The sequence below is a fragment of the Rosa rugosa genome, chromosome 5, assembly GCF_958449725.1.
Source record: "Rosa rugosa chromosome 5, drRosRugo1.1, whole genome shotgun sequence".
NCBI classification, from domain to species: domain Eukaryota; kingdom Viridiplantae; phylum Streptophyta; class Magnoliopsida; order Rosales; family Rosaceae; genus Rosa; species Rosa rugosa.
In genome coordinates this window covers 38459316-38473952 of record NC_084824.1, presented here as the reverse complement: position 1 = coordinate 38473952, position 14637 = coordinate 38459316, and the positions used below count along the sequence as shown (strand labels likewise).

At 38.0% G+C, this 14637-nt stretch overlaps 1 protein-coding gene across 1 annotated transcript; it reads left to right on the top strand.

Moving 5' to 3' along the window:
• The first annotated feature begins 9005 nt into the window (after window positions 1-9005).
• Window positions 9006-13662, top strand: LOC133712863 (probable 1-deoxy-D-xylulose-5-phosphate synthase 2, chloroplastic). The gene is made up of 10 exons (XM_062138980.1): window positions 9006-9157; window positions 9455-9652; window positions 9753-9917; window positions 10013-10163; window positions 10820-11091; window positions 11196-11469; window positions 11580-11887; window positions 12022-12303; window positions 12799-13083; window positions 13204-13662. The coding sequence occupies exons 1-10, from the start codon at window positions 9035-9037 to the stop codon at window positions 13336-13338; spliced, it is 2193 nt and encodes a 730-aa protein (XP_061994964.1). The 5' UTR covers window positions 9006-9034; the 3' UTR covers window positions 13339-13662.
• The last annotated feature ends 975 nt before the right edge of the window (window positions 13663-14637 follow it).

The window sequence follows — 14637 nt, the reverse complement described above, 5'->3', positions numbered from 1 at the left end:
CCTATCACCAAAATTCTCAATGAAAATCGTCTTGAGGGCCCAAACTTCAATGACTGGCTCCGCAATTTGAAAATTGTATTGACATTCGATAAGATCGCTTATGTCTTACAAAATGCACCTCCTCACACTCCATTGGCTCAAGATGCAACCGATGAGCAACGTGTTGCTTATCAAAAGCATAAGGATGATGACACGCAAGCTAAATGTGTTATGCTTGCATCCATGAACTCACAACTTCAGAAGCAACATGAGAATATGGATAGCGCCAGTTCTATATTACTTCATCTCACTGAATTGTTTGGTGAGAGAAATAGAAATGTGCGCTTCACAGTAGTCAATGAGCTTGTTAAGACAAAGCATGTGAGGGGTGCACCTGTTCATCAACATGGTCTAAAAATGATAGGCCTTATTGAGCAAATTCAAGACCTTGGATTTGCACTTGATGCGGAGCTAGCTCAAGATCTTCTTCTTTCCTCCCTAGATGATTCATTTTCTCAGTTCATAATGAACTATAATATGCAACAAATGGATCATACTCTTTATGATCTTCTCAATATACTGGTAACAGCTGAGAAGCAAATTAAGAAAGAGAGTGGGAGTGCGGCTATTATCGCTTCTTCATCCAGTAAGTCCAAATGTAAAGGCAAAGGGAAGAAGAAACAAGTGATAAAGCCTAAGGGAGTAGTCCAAAAGAAGAAGAAGAAGGAACAAAAGGAACCAAAAGGTATTTGTTTCTTTTGCAACAAAGATGGGCACTGGAAGAGGAATTGCAAAGCTTATCTTGCATCCTTGAAGAACAAGTCTTCAACAGAATGTATGATCAATGTGATTGAATCAATATTTACAGTTAATAATACTTCCACTTGGATAATTGATTCAGGTGCATCCCACCATGTTTGCACTTCGTTGCAGGACCTAGTGGGAGCAAGGAAGCTTAAAGCTGGAGAAATTTCCCTACGTGTAGGAAATGGCACAAGAGTTGATGCCAAAGCCGTGGGGACTTATATTTTGAAGTTACCATCAGGAGATACATTGGAGTTAAATAATTGTCTTTATCTTCCTATATGTATAAAGAACCTTATCTCCATCTCCATGCTTTTGAAGGATGGTTATAGAGTAGTTTTTGATAAACTAAGTGGTTTTGTATCTATTAATGAACGCATGATATGTCATGCTAATATTATTGATGGTCTCTTTCATCTAGCTTTAGATGGTAGTATTAACTGTATGAAGGAAAATGCTTTGGGATCTAAGAGAACTCGAGAAACGGTTAACCCCATTAAGATGTGGCACCTTAAACTTGGTCATATTAGCCAAGATAGAATTCACAAATTATCCAAAAATGGATACTTAGAGTCATTAGGATCTGATCCTATGCCTACTTGTGAGTCTTGTCTAAAAGGAAAAATGACCAAGTCACATTATGGTGGACAAAGAACAAGAGTTAAAGAACTCTTAGGCCTAATACATACTGATGTATGTGGCCCCATGTCCACTATTAGTAAAGGTGGATTCTCATACTTCATAACCTTTACCGATGACTACTCTCGGTTTGGTTATATATACCTTATGAAGCACAAATCTGAAGCCTTTGAAAAGTTCAAAGAATTTAAGAATGAAGTTGAGAAACAAACCGACAAAAGTATTAAGGCTCTAAGATCTGATCGAGGAGGCGAATACTTAAGCAATGAGTTTATTGATTATCTCAAACAAGAAGGCATTGTTTCTTCATTAGCTCCTCCTGGAACACCACAACTCAATGGTGTCTCTTAAAGGAGAAATCGAACTTTGTTAGACATGGTTCGTTCCATGATGAGCTATACTGATCTACCTATATCCTTTTGGGGATATGCACTTCAAACAGCAATTTATTTGTTAAATAGAGTGCCTTCCAAGTCCGTCCCTCTTACACCATATGAGATGTGGCATGGGAAGAAACCAAGTCTCAATCATATTAAGATTTGGGGTTGTCCAGCTTATGTCAAAAGACTAGAAGCAGGCAAGCTTGAAGCTAGATCAAGCAAGTGTTTATTTGTGGGATATCCTAAAGATAGTTTAGGATATTATTTCTATCAACCTGAAGAACAAAAGGTGTTTGTTAGCAGGAATGCCACTTTCCTTGAAAGGGACTATGTTCTTGATGGAAATGTTGAGCAAATGGTAGAACTCAAGGAAGTGTCCAACAAGCCACAAACTAACACTTCATTTCCCGTTGAACAACTTCCTGAACCAACTATAACACAAACTCCAAGAATATCTAGTAGGATCCGGATACCTCCTAAGAGGTATGGTTTGTGTCATGAAAGCCTTGGGGAGTTAAATCTCCTTGGTGACAATGAAAACCTGCATGATCCTTCTAGTTATAATGAAGCAATGTCAAACGTTGACTCAAAGAAATGGCAAGAAGCCATGGAATCCGAGATTGACTCTATGTATACCAATCAAGTCTGGACTCTCGTTGACCCTCCACCTGGTATTAGACCAATTGGAAACAAATGGGTCTTCAAGAAAAAGATAGGCTCAGATGGTAAAATAGAAACCTACAAAGCTAGGTTGGTGGCAAAGGGCTATAAGCAAAGAGAGGGCATTGACTATGAAGATACGTTCTCTCCTGTTGCCATGGTTAAATCCATTCGGATATTATTTGCTATAGCTGCTCACTATGATTATGAGATATGGCAAATGGACGTAAAGACTGCCTTTCTGAATGGCAACCTTGAGGAAGAGCTTTATATGGATCAACCTGAAGGCTTTACGTCTAAAGATGACATTCATAAAGTGTGTAAGCTTCATAGGTCCATCTATGGACTCAAGCAAGCTTCAAGGAGTTGGAACATCCGTTTTGATGATGCAATCAAATCTTTTGGTTTCACACAAAACATGGATGAACCTTGTGTTTACAAGAAGGTCAGTGGGAGTGCTGTTGTGTTCCTTGTACTTTATGTAGATGACATCCTACTATTTGGGAATGATGTAGGAATGTTATTTTCAATTAAAGTTTGGTTGTCCAAGACCTTCCTTATGAAGGATCTTGGAGAAGCTGCCTATGTACTAGGAATAAAAATCTACAGAGATAGATCAAGGAGATTAATTGGATTATCTCAATCCTTGTACATAGACAAAGTGTTGAATAGATTTCACATGGAACAATCTAAGAAGGGTTTTCTGCCTGTCAGACATGGCATTCACCTTTCTAAGAAAATGTGCCCACAAACGATTGAGGAAGTGCAAAAGATGAGCAAGATCCCATATGCATCTGCAATAGGGAGCCTCATGTATGCGATGCTATGCACAAGACCTGATATCAGTTATGGCGTAAGCATAACTAGTCGATATCAGTCCAATCCAGGTTTAGAACACTGGAATGCTGTTAAGAATATCCTTAAGTACTTGAGAAGGACTAAAGATTTATTCCTCATTTATGGAGGTGGTGATTTGCAATCAGAGTTGCAAGTGGAAGCATACACAGACTCAGATTTTCAATCTGATGTGAATGACAGAAAATCCACATCAGGGTTTGTCTTCACCTTGAATGGAGGTGCAGTAAATTGGAGAAGCTGCAAACAAAGCGTTACTGCAGATTCCACTACTGAGGCAGAATACATTGCAGCTGCAGAGGCTGCAAAGGAAGCAGTTTGGATGAAAAAGTTCATCAATGAACTTGATGTGGTTCCTACCATTGAGTCACCGATTCCACTTTACTGTGACAACAATGGGGCAATTGCTCAAGCCAAGGAACCAAGGTCTCATCAAAAATCCAAACACATCGAAAGACGTTTCCATATCATAAGGGAGATTGTTAATCGTGGAGACGTTAACATTCTCAAAGTAGCATCTGTTGATAACATATCGGATCCATTCACTAAGCCTTTATCACAAGCAAAGCTAGAACAACATCTTGAGAAGATGGGTGTACGTTTCATGGGTGATTGGGTTTAGTACAAGTGGGAGATTGAAGGAATTATGTCCTAAAACAATCATTTTGATGTAATTATTATTGTAATTATTATTAATCAAAAGGGCAAGTTTATTGTTCATTGCTTATATTTAATATTTGATTGAACAATGTCCAAGGAATATGAGTTAAAGAGAAAGTAATCTAAAGAGTTAGATGTGTGAGACCTTTACTCTTTCACACTCTTATCCTAAAAGGTTCCTAGTCATAGGATTATCACTTGGACATTGATAATCCGGAAAGACTAGCACATACTATGTATGCTCAATATGGAGGATGATATGTCTCTTGTCATTTGTGTAGAGACACTAATACAAGTATGTGGGTGCTCTTAACTTAAAGAGTACACTGAACGCGATCATTAGAGTTCTTGTATGGAGTCTTACTTACATGTCAAACTTGAACTCTAAATTGCAATAATACAAATTAGTCCTTTGACCTGAGACACCATAGTTGTCTTATGAGTGAATGGATTATCTCTTGATGATGCAATAACATTGTGTCCCTTAATGGATATAATAGATGCATTCATTGGTATAATCAATTCGGTCATGGAGACATGTGAGTGTACAATAAGGAATCTCTATCCTTAAGTAAATAAGGTGTATGTTCAAAGATGTGATTCAATGAGTCTTTGGCCAAAGCATTGAATGAGATTAAAAAGGAGTTTTTAATCACATTCTAAGAATCACATAAGAATGAAAATCACATTAGGGGATTGACATATCAATTCCATACCCCGATGATGTGATTTAGAACATAGTGTTAGAGAAGGACCGTATTGTATTGTAATTCCAATTGAATAGGTTCTTTGTCATTCTACATTAACTAGGGTAGTCATGATATGTTGCAAGACGTCACTCATGACTTGTGAAGTCCCCGAGGATTAATAAACATTTATAATCCTAATAACAAGGGAGAATCAAAAATGGAGTTTTTGATTCGTAAACAAAATAGAATGGTTTCTATAAACTTCACTGCCTTGTTAATTAGAACCTAAGAGATCGCACACCATATAAGTGGATCATTGAGATTGTATATGAAGAAGATTAAACAAGAGTTGGTTATGACCAAATAATTAATTAGATTTATTATTTGGACATAATTAGGTTTTTCGGGTAAAACAGAACCTATTGGGCCTAAACGATTGTCGGGCTTTTCGTGTGGACTTGGGCTTCACTAAATGAGATTTAAATGAAAGCCCAAGACACATTTTTAGTGCCCAATAACAAGTATGGACCAGCCAAAATATTGGCTTTATGAAAGTCAATATTTTCTTTTAGTAATTGGAGTTATTTCCTATTATATAAAAGTGCAAGCATGGACAAAGAGAATAAGTGTATCTCTACACCATTATTTTTCAGATTAGAGAGAGAGAGAAAGAGTTCTTTCTTGGTCCCTTACAAAATTAAAGGAAAGAAGAACACTTGCATAATTTCTTCTTTTCTTTCATCTTTCTTCATCTCTTGATTCACTTGGTGAAGATCCTTAGAGGCCATGTCCTTTTGTGGCTTTACTTGTTACATCAAAGAGAAGATTACAAGCACAAGAAGGAGTTCTTAATCCAAGGTGCTTCAAGGTGGAGGAAACACACACAAGGAGAGATCAAGGAGAGGAACTTTGGTGGTTCACTTGGATCGGATTAAAATCACGCTCCAAGGGTGAGTAGAACATAAACTCCCTCTTTGTTCTTCCTTACTATGCATGCTATGTTTATATACATATCACAATAAGCCAAGATCATGGGTTAAAGGAATGGATTTTATGTTTAGTTAGTAGTTTAATGGTTAAACTAATTCCGCACTAATTAAAAAGTTTTGAAATCCATCCATTCCTTCATAATCAAGTGCTTGACTCCCAGTTGCAATTAGCAGCAATGAACAACCAAAATCCAGTAGTCCTAAGAATCAAAGCATTCTATGGTCCCAGTTTTCTAACCACCAGAGACAAGTACAAAATCCCAAGCGACGTCGTTCCCAAATCCTCCTCCTGACACCAAAACCCACATCAATTTCGCTACAAATCAATCCAAATGTTTTCCAATTCACCCCTTAAATTCAAAATGCCAAAACTCTCAGTGTTGATAGTGCTCTCCAGATTCTGAGCGGCACTGTAAGCAAGAAAGATCAATAGAAACGCAGAGATGATAATATGAACATCTCTAATATGACTCCTTCCCTCCTCGACTGGCGACGATAAGAGGCACTATTTGATGAGCACAATGCCGTGGACCTTCTTGTCACTGGCCCAGCACAGTGACGCCTCGTTGGCACAGCACAACACGTTCGCCTCTGTTGTCTCAGACACTTTCGTCTTCTGCATCTCTTCAATTGACCCTAGTTTGAGATCAAGGAGGAGAGAGAAAGTGGATCTGGGGAACTCTATCTCCTCTGTCGCTAGAGGAAGATGAACAATCAAAGAGAACAGAACCCTGAGAACCCTAAATCTAAGAGAAAGGTAGAGATAGATGGGCAACCAAAATCAAAATCTACCTTCGGTCTTTGTTTCTTGATTATCTTGGACGACGACTCTGTTCATCCTTGGCCATTAGATTGAGATTGAAAATTTAGGGTTGAGGGTACAAAAGGAGAAAGGCGAAATTGAAATTGGAAGAGAGAGAGAGATGAGAATGGTGGTTGGAAGAGCGGTAGAGAACTCGAAGAAGAGATTTTAGTTCTGGGGGATTCAAAGACATCGATTTCAAAGAATAGAGTGAGGATTTAGGGAGAGAGTGATCGAAGGGAAGAATAGAGAGGCTGTCGAGTCGAAGAATAGAGAGATTGTCTAAGTTTGTCGAAAATGTGGAGTAGTGGATGACTCATCCTTTTTTTTTATATTTATTTTAAGTCTATGCGACAACGTATAATTAAAGATCTGTTATATGAATGTAAAAAATTTTGACAAACAAGGGGAGGGAAATTTTGCCGCCAACGCCTATGTACGTTTCATTTGAGTGAAATCTTGCCTCCCGCAATTTTGTTCCTTGTTCAAACAACAGAACTATAACAATCTGTTGTACAAACTTGTGCATCTTGCACTAGGTACACCTAGTAGGATTTCTGAAAGTTCATACAACATTTGGTTATACAACAGATAACTAAAAACTGTTGTGTGGATAGTTCAAATTCCATTTTGGTGAGCTTGCTCTAGGAGGGAATTATGTGCTCATTTTCCTCCATTCTAGGCCTCCCATTTACACAACATAAACTTCTTAACTCAGTTGTGTAATATCTTCCTAAAAAAAGGGTTTTCAATTTGCTTACATTCACACAACAGAAATAGATTTTGTACCGTTGTATGATAGAGTTTGTGTTAACACATAATAGCAGATTTGTGTTCTGTTATGTGATGAGTGTTGTGTGTTTCAATTTTTTTAGTAGTGAGAAATAAGACCCCAGTCCAAGGAAAGGTGAAGCCTAAATAACTCCAACCCATGATCCCAAAAAGAACTGTAGACCACATGATAGCTCCAGCTAGAGAACCCAAGCCCAAAAGACTCTAACCCATGATCTTGGAAACCCTAGCCCATTCCCATCTAGTAGCCCTAGCCCCAACAGTATACAGCTATAGCCCACCCCCCGGCCACCAATTGATGACACCGGAAAAAGCGAGCTTGCCGCCACCATGTTGCACCTCCTCTCGCGTTGTCAGCAAAGCCAGCTCGAGGATCCCGTCAACATCCATACTGACCGATGTCCTGAGCCAATTTGATCGGTTCTTAACCTCTATACAGAACCACAGCACCCCCATTAACTTGGATCCCCCACCATCGTAACACTAGCCCACGACGCCACCGCTGTCGGATCCAGCCCCAACTATTTTTTGGACAAGGTCCGTTGCACCACTCATAGCATCGTACCTCACCGCACCACCACCTAGCCCAAAATTAGACCACCTTGTTGACCATTATATAGTGGCACCACCGAATCTACATGTCAGAAACCCGAACCTCCTCTACATAGAGAAGCCACCAAGGTCGTAGAGACATCACCACCTCTAAAGCATGAATTCATCAAGTAGAAGAGGAAAAAGAGCACAATAATATGCCACCAATGATAGGAGCCACAACCACCACCCTCACGATAGCCAGAGGAAACAGAAGAACAGTTTCCTTAAGTCGAATTTGTTGGAGAAATTTTCAAAATATAAGTTTTGTTAAAGAGATGAAAATGTGTTATTTGTGTTTGCACCTTTGAGTTTGTCTGAGTGAAGAAATATGATAAAAATCGACTGGTACAAGTGAAAATGTACCTTACCATTTGAAGGGTTACATATACTTCTATATAAATGATTCATTCTCTATAGAATGAGACAATCCAAGATAGTCCCAAGAATATCCTAAAGATGATCTAAGCCTGCAATATACACAATTTTCATGTTTTAATACACATATATAAAACTACTAGAAACAAATAGTGGACAATTAGTTTTTAGTAACCTTGAGCCATCTTGTAAATCTTCTTTTAAGTGTTTAGGTTCGTTTTCGTGAGTGCAAAACGATGACCAACAACAACATTGTGCCGGGCTTCCTTGTATCTTAGAAGCATATTTGATTATTCCCTTTTGCACATTTGATAGTAGGGCAAATAATGTTTTAAGAAAAGCGTCGCTACAAACTCTATCATGATACATACCCACAAATTTATTCTAACAGAATTTTCAGAGCTCCTCTCTTTCAGAGACGGTGACCTACGCATGTTTTTCAACACTTCCTTGTCGCATGTTTTTCAACACTCATTTAATTTTTCAGTTCAAATAAACAATTTCCAGAGTCTGTTCTGATGCTGCCGCAATAAAAAAACATCTGATTCACTTTGTTTGAATATTCCAATACGTTTAATATTGATTTGAACGTACATCTAACTATTATAGAATTCTCTAGTGTTTTGTCCTTCAAAACTTGACCCAGGAGACTTTTCAACGTAAACAGATTCTGAACTCAACCGAGTTAACAACCAGCCATCAATTCACACCATTTTTTCCTTATAAAAGGCGCCTATGCTCTCATTCAACCCTGTAGTCACTCACTTCTTTCCTACAAGCTAGTGATCATCTCTTGTAAAATCTATTAGACTTCCAATGGATTCTGTTCTTAGAACTAGTTTCGTTCCCTTGCTCCATTCTCAAGATGGTAGTCATTCATTTTCATACATTCCAAATTTCTTATCCGCATCTCCTCCTCACCCCAGCAACCAGAAAATGGTACGCAAGGTATATTCAAATCAGGTTTCGAACAACGTGTGTGTGCATGTAGAGCAGTATATCTTCGTGCCGTGTGTTTGACATGTTATGTTCGTCATATTTATTTTCTAGCAATGTCACGGAGTCCTATTGATAATGTAGTACTTCACGCAATGCGATGTGGCACTCTACATTCCGACGAGTTCATCTTATCAATAGTCATATTTGTATAGTCTACCAGTGACTTCTAAAATAAGAGAAAACCAATCAATTGAGGTGTGTTTTTAATTAGCAGTAATTTTCTGTTTCTTTTTTCAGTTCAATGGGACAGCTGTTGCTCTTCACAATAATTCAATTGATGACAAGAGCACTTTCATGAAGGGAGGTCACCAAGAAAGCCAGAATAATGGCAAGCTACCGAAATCAAAACTGCTGAATTTCTCAGGAGAGAGGCCCTCAACTCCAATTCTGGACACCATAAACTATCCCATTCACATGAGAAATCTTTCTATTGAGGTAATTAAAAAGCTAATTACTTATGGAACATTAATGGTTGCTAGCTGATGAGGAAAAGACACTCTTGGAATTAAACTTTGTGCATTGACATGAATTTCAGGAACTTGGAATTTTAGCGGATGAACTTAGGGAAGAGATTGTTTACACAGTGTCAAAGATTGGGGGTCACCTGAGCTCAAGCCTAGGAGTTTCTGAGTTAACAGTTGCACTTCACCATGTTTTCAACACTCCTGAAGATAAGATAATTTGGGATGTTGGTCACCAGGTAGATATCACTCTCTGGATATTTCTATTCAGTATTTACATTAATTGGTTGCAGTCCATTTTCTCATCAGATAAATAATTTCGATGATTTTGCAGACCTACCCTCATAAGATTTTAACTGGTCGGAGGTCGAGAATGCAAACAATCCGACAGACTTGTGGGCTTTCAGGCTTCCCCAAGAGGGATGAGAGTGTGCATGATGCCTTTGGAGTTGGCCATAGTTCCACTAGCATTTCAGCTGCTCTAGGTACATGCATACAGTATATTCTCATTTTCTTTTTAGCCAAATATTTTATGGTTATTGTATCTTTAAATATATGATTCCTGGTTTGTGAAGCTTTGCATCTTCTTCATCAATAATTGATCAATCTCGGGTAGTATAACTCCAAATTGCGCATACTAATCTCTGAATAATTTTTTTTTTAGGCAAATATGCTGGAAACAAATACAAATCTCTAGAAATACGTGTTTTATTTTTGAAATATATTAGTCCATATAACCATATTTATAGTTCAGATGTGATAGTGAATTATCTTACATCAGTCGTGCAACCGTTCAAACAAAAAAAAAAAAAATCGTCCGTGCAATTTCTGCGTCAGTATTTCTTAAAATAGCTCGGTTATGGTAACATATTACAATATGTATTTCATAGATTATATATTGTAAAATTTTCTTTAACTGATGGGAATAGAAAATAAAATGCAAACCTGATGAAGAATAAAATTTTAAATTTTGTCTTTATGGGTCAAGGACCCCTTAAATATTTTGTAATTTATTTCAAAATTACTTTTTTATTTTTGTTGGCAAATGCTACAATTTAAATACGCTTTTGAATTATTTGGAAGTGCTTTTGTTTTTCCCATTTGTTGGGATACCTAACCAAAATTTTCCTTTCGCATATAGGAATGGCAGTTGCTAGAGATTTGCAAGGCAAGAAGAATCATGTGATTGCAGTGATAGGAGATGGAGCCATGACAGGAGGACAGGCATATGAGGCATTGAACAATGCAGGCTACCTTGATTCTAATCTTATAATCATCTTGAATGACAACAAGCAAGTCTCTCTGCCAACTGCCACTGTCGACGGCCCTGCCCCTCCAGTTGGAGCTCTAAGCAAAGCACTCACAAGATTACAGTCTACTCAAAAGTTCCAACTGCTACGTGAAGCAGCAAAGGTACCTATATGCCACAATCGGCTTCAGCTACCCCAACTGATTAACGCTTTAGATTTCCTTCTTCAAGTAACCAGCTTATGAGGTTTTTGTGGATTCATCCACAGGGTATGACCAAGAAAATTGGACACCAAGCACATGAAGTTGCTGCTAAAGTTGACTCCTACATGAGAGGAATGGTGGGTGGTTCTGGGGCATGTCTGTTTGAAGAACTTGGACTCCACTATATTGGTCCTGTGAATGGTCATAATGTCGAAGACCTTGTCTACATTTTCAACAACATTAAATCCTTACCAGTACCAGGGCCTGTTCTGATTCATGTCATCACTGAGAAAGGAAAAGGCTATGCTCCAGCTGAAGTTGCCCCTGATAAGATGCATGGTACAAAATTACAGACATTCTTTGTAAAGTAATTTTTTTTTCTTTTACTAGTTTCACATCAACTTCATTGTGTTAGTAGGCTTATTGGTTTTTGGTTATGTGATCATCAGGTGTTGTAAAATTTGACACCAAGTCAGGGACTCAGTTGAAGGCGAAATCAAGTACTCATTCATACACGCAGTACTTTGCAGAGTCCTTAATTGCCGAAGCAAAGAGAGATGATAAAGTTGTAGCCATCCATGCTGCAATGGGAAGTGGTACTGGACTCAACTTGTTCCAGAAACAATTCCCAGACAGATGTTTCGATGTTGGGATAGCAGAACAGCATGCTATTACCTTTGCTGCTGGCCTAGCTGCTGAAGGCCTTAAACCTTTCTGTGCTATTTACTCTTCGTTTCTTCAGAGGGGTTATGATCAGGTAAAAAAAAAAAAATAGATCGAGAAGTGTTGCTATTATTTGGTAATCTAATAATTTTAAGTGGTGGTACAGTAATCTAATAATTAATGTAGTTTCAGTAATCTTTGGTTTTAACTTATTTTGTGGTGGTGCAGGTGGTTCATGATGTAGACTTACAAAAGCTCCCAGTGAGATTTGCTATAGATAGGGCTGGTCTTGTAGGTGCAGATGGTCCAACACATTGCGGAGCCTTTGATACAACTTTCATGGCTTGTTTACCTAACATGGTGGTCATGGCCCCTTCTTCTGAGACTGAACTTATGCACATGGTTGCCACGGCTTCTGCCATAGATGATAGGCCTAGTTGCTTCCGATACCCTAGAGGAAACGGCATTGGGTCAATTCTTCCACCAGACAACAAAGGAACCCCATTGGAGGTAAATTAATAATTAAAGAGCATCTTCTCTATTTATATTTGTTATCTTGGTTACACACGCGTATATTTATGTAGACCCAATCAGGAATAAAGTTTGAACCTGCAAATTATATATGGTTGAAATGCAAGGGTTATTTGCACGTTGTGTTTATACCCAAATTGTGCGTCATCAATTTTGTGAGTCTGCATGGTCGGTCAGCAAAGTCTTTTTCAGAATCATCCTCTAAAATTTATCGTTTTTGATTTTTTTTCTATTATATTTATATCACGTATCATAATTTATTATATTGTTTTTATTTTTCTCCTTTACAAGCATGCTAGTATTATGAACCTCTACATTCTTAGCTTAAACTCAACATGTGAAAAAATTTATTTTGCTGACTTATATATTCCCGAGCATTACTATACGTAACACAAAATTTGACCAATTTGACAAGTCATCTATGCTTAATTATTACTGAATGGCATGCATGCTAACTCAAACTCTGGAAAATAGGTTGGCAAGGGAAGGGTGTTAAGGGAAGGTTGTAGGGTGGCTATTTTGGGTTACGGAACAATAGTACAAAGCTGTATAGCAGCAGCTGACCTGCTTCAAGTTCTCAACATCTCCACAACTGTGGCTGATGCACGATTCTGCAAGCCTCTTGATGGAAATTTGATCAGACAGCTAGCTCAAGAACATGAGATTCTCATTACCGTTGAAGAAGGATCAATCGGAGGATTCAGCTCCCACGTTTCCCAATTCTTAGGCTTGAATGGATTACTTGATGGCAAGCTCAAGGTAATATTCTTATAACTTCAAATTCAGACCTTCCTGAGTGTTTGAGAGTCCATGCTTAGTTTTTTTTTTTTTTTTTTTTGAGAATGATACTTAGTTTCTTGATTGCTTTTGTTGTTACAGTGGAGGTCTATGATGCTTCCTGACAGATATATTGAACATGGATCTCAGAAAGACCAAACTGAAGCAGCAGGGTTGAGTTCCAGGCATATTGTAACAACTGTGGTGTCACTCCTAGGTGAACATAAGGATAGCTAGTAATTAATAGTCAGATATAGAAGACAAGACCCAGCTGCTAATTTACGAGGTTAGCCGAAGTGCATGACCACAAGGGCCGGTAAAGCCCAATAAGAGTTGGGCATTCGACGACCAATAGCTATTTTTCTCTTTCTTGTAGAATTTCAATTCATGATCCACTAGCTTGTCCGAGTTCGCCTGCTTGAACCTATAAATAGACTTGTACGTTCATCTCACTGTTGGACTGATCAATTAAATTCAGGCATGACTGGCTAGATTGTTTATGGCCTCAGTCACCTTCAGGTTGACCGCTTATGTTAAGTTACAAATACTTTTCCAATGAAATCATTAGCGTATTTCATGTCTAGAAAATTAAAGAACTTGAGATCCCTAAGGCCCGGCCTGTTTGGATGGCAGGAAATTATGGTATGGAATGAGAATTAATATCATTTTCCATTCAGATGTGCCCTTTGGTATAATTAGGGATTGGAAAGGAAATAAAAAATGAGATCTGACTGGAAATTGACTCCCTCATAAAGCCTAAATATAATTACCTAGTCAGGGGTGATATTCTATTTCCATTTCCCACGGTTAAAGGCAAAATTACATTAATTATCCCACCAAAAAAATTATCTTTCCCCACCAATATTCCTTATAAGTTTATCTGTACTTTAATTAGTAAAAGGGCGTTATTGAAATATTTCATTCTTATAACTTTCCAAACGTACTACAATAGGAATGGAAAATTAATTCCAGAATTTAATTTCCAGTAATGTTCCAAACACCCACATGGAAATATCAAAACATATTCCATTCCATATCGGTCTAGAAAAGAAAATAAATCTTTCCTATTTTACATTCCTGCTAACCAAACGGGGCCTAAAGGTAATCTAAAACCCCTTATCACTACTAGCAAAACAACACAGATTTTAATCTGTGGGTAATAAGACTCTCACATGGATTTCAGTGTGTGATGGCTTTTACCCACGGTACACGCACAGATTGAGTTGCTGTGTGGTTTGGAGGGGGGGTAATACTCATCTCACACGGATTATTTTGTCCGTGTGAATATTAGACGTGGGCCCCACTATCTTTCCATTAATATAAATTACCGTAATGGAGTGCAATCCATATGAACAACACTATTTCACACGGATTTCTGTGCCAAATATGTAAACTCTATTTCACACTGATTTATGTGCAAATTGCAATTCACATTGATTTTTGTGTCGAAACCTATAACCTTATTGACACAGATTTCCATGTGAGATCCATGTACCCTAACTCTCACTGATTTCTATGTGTAATAGTAACAACATT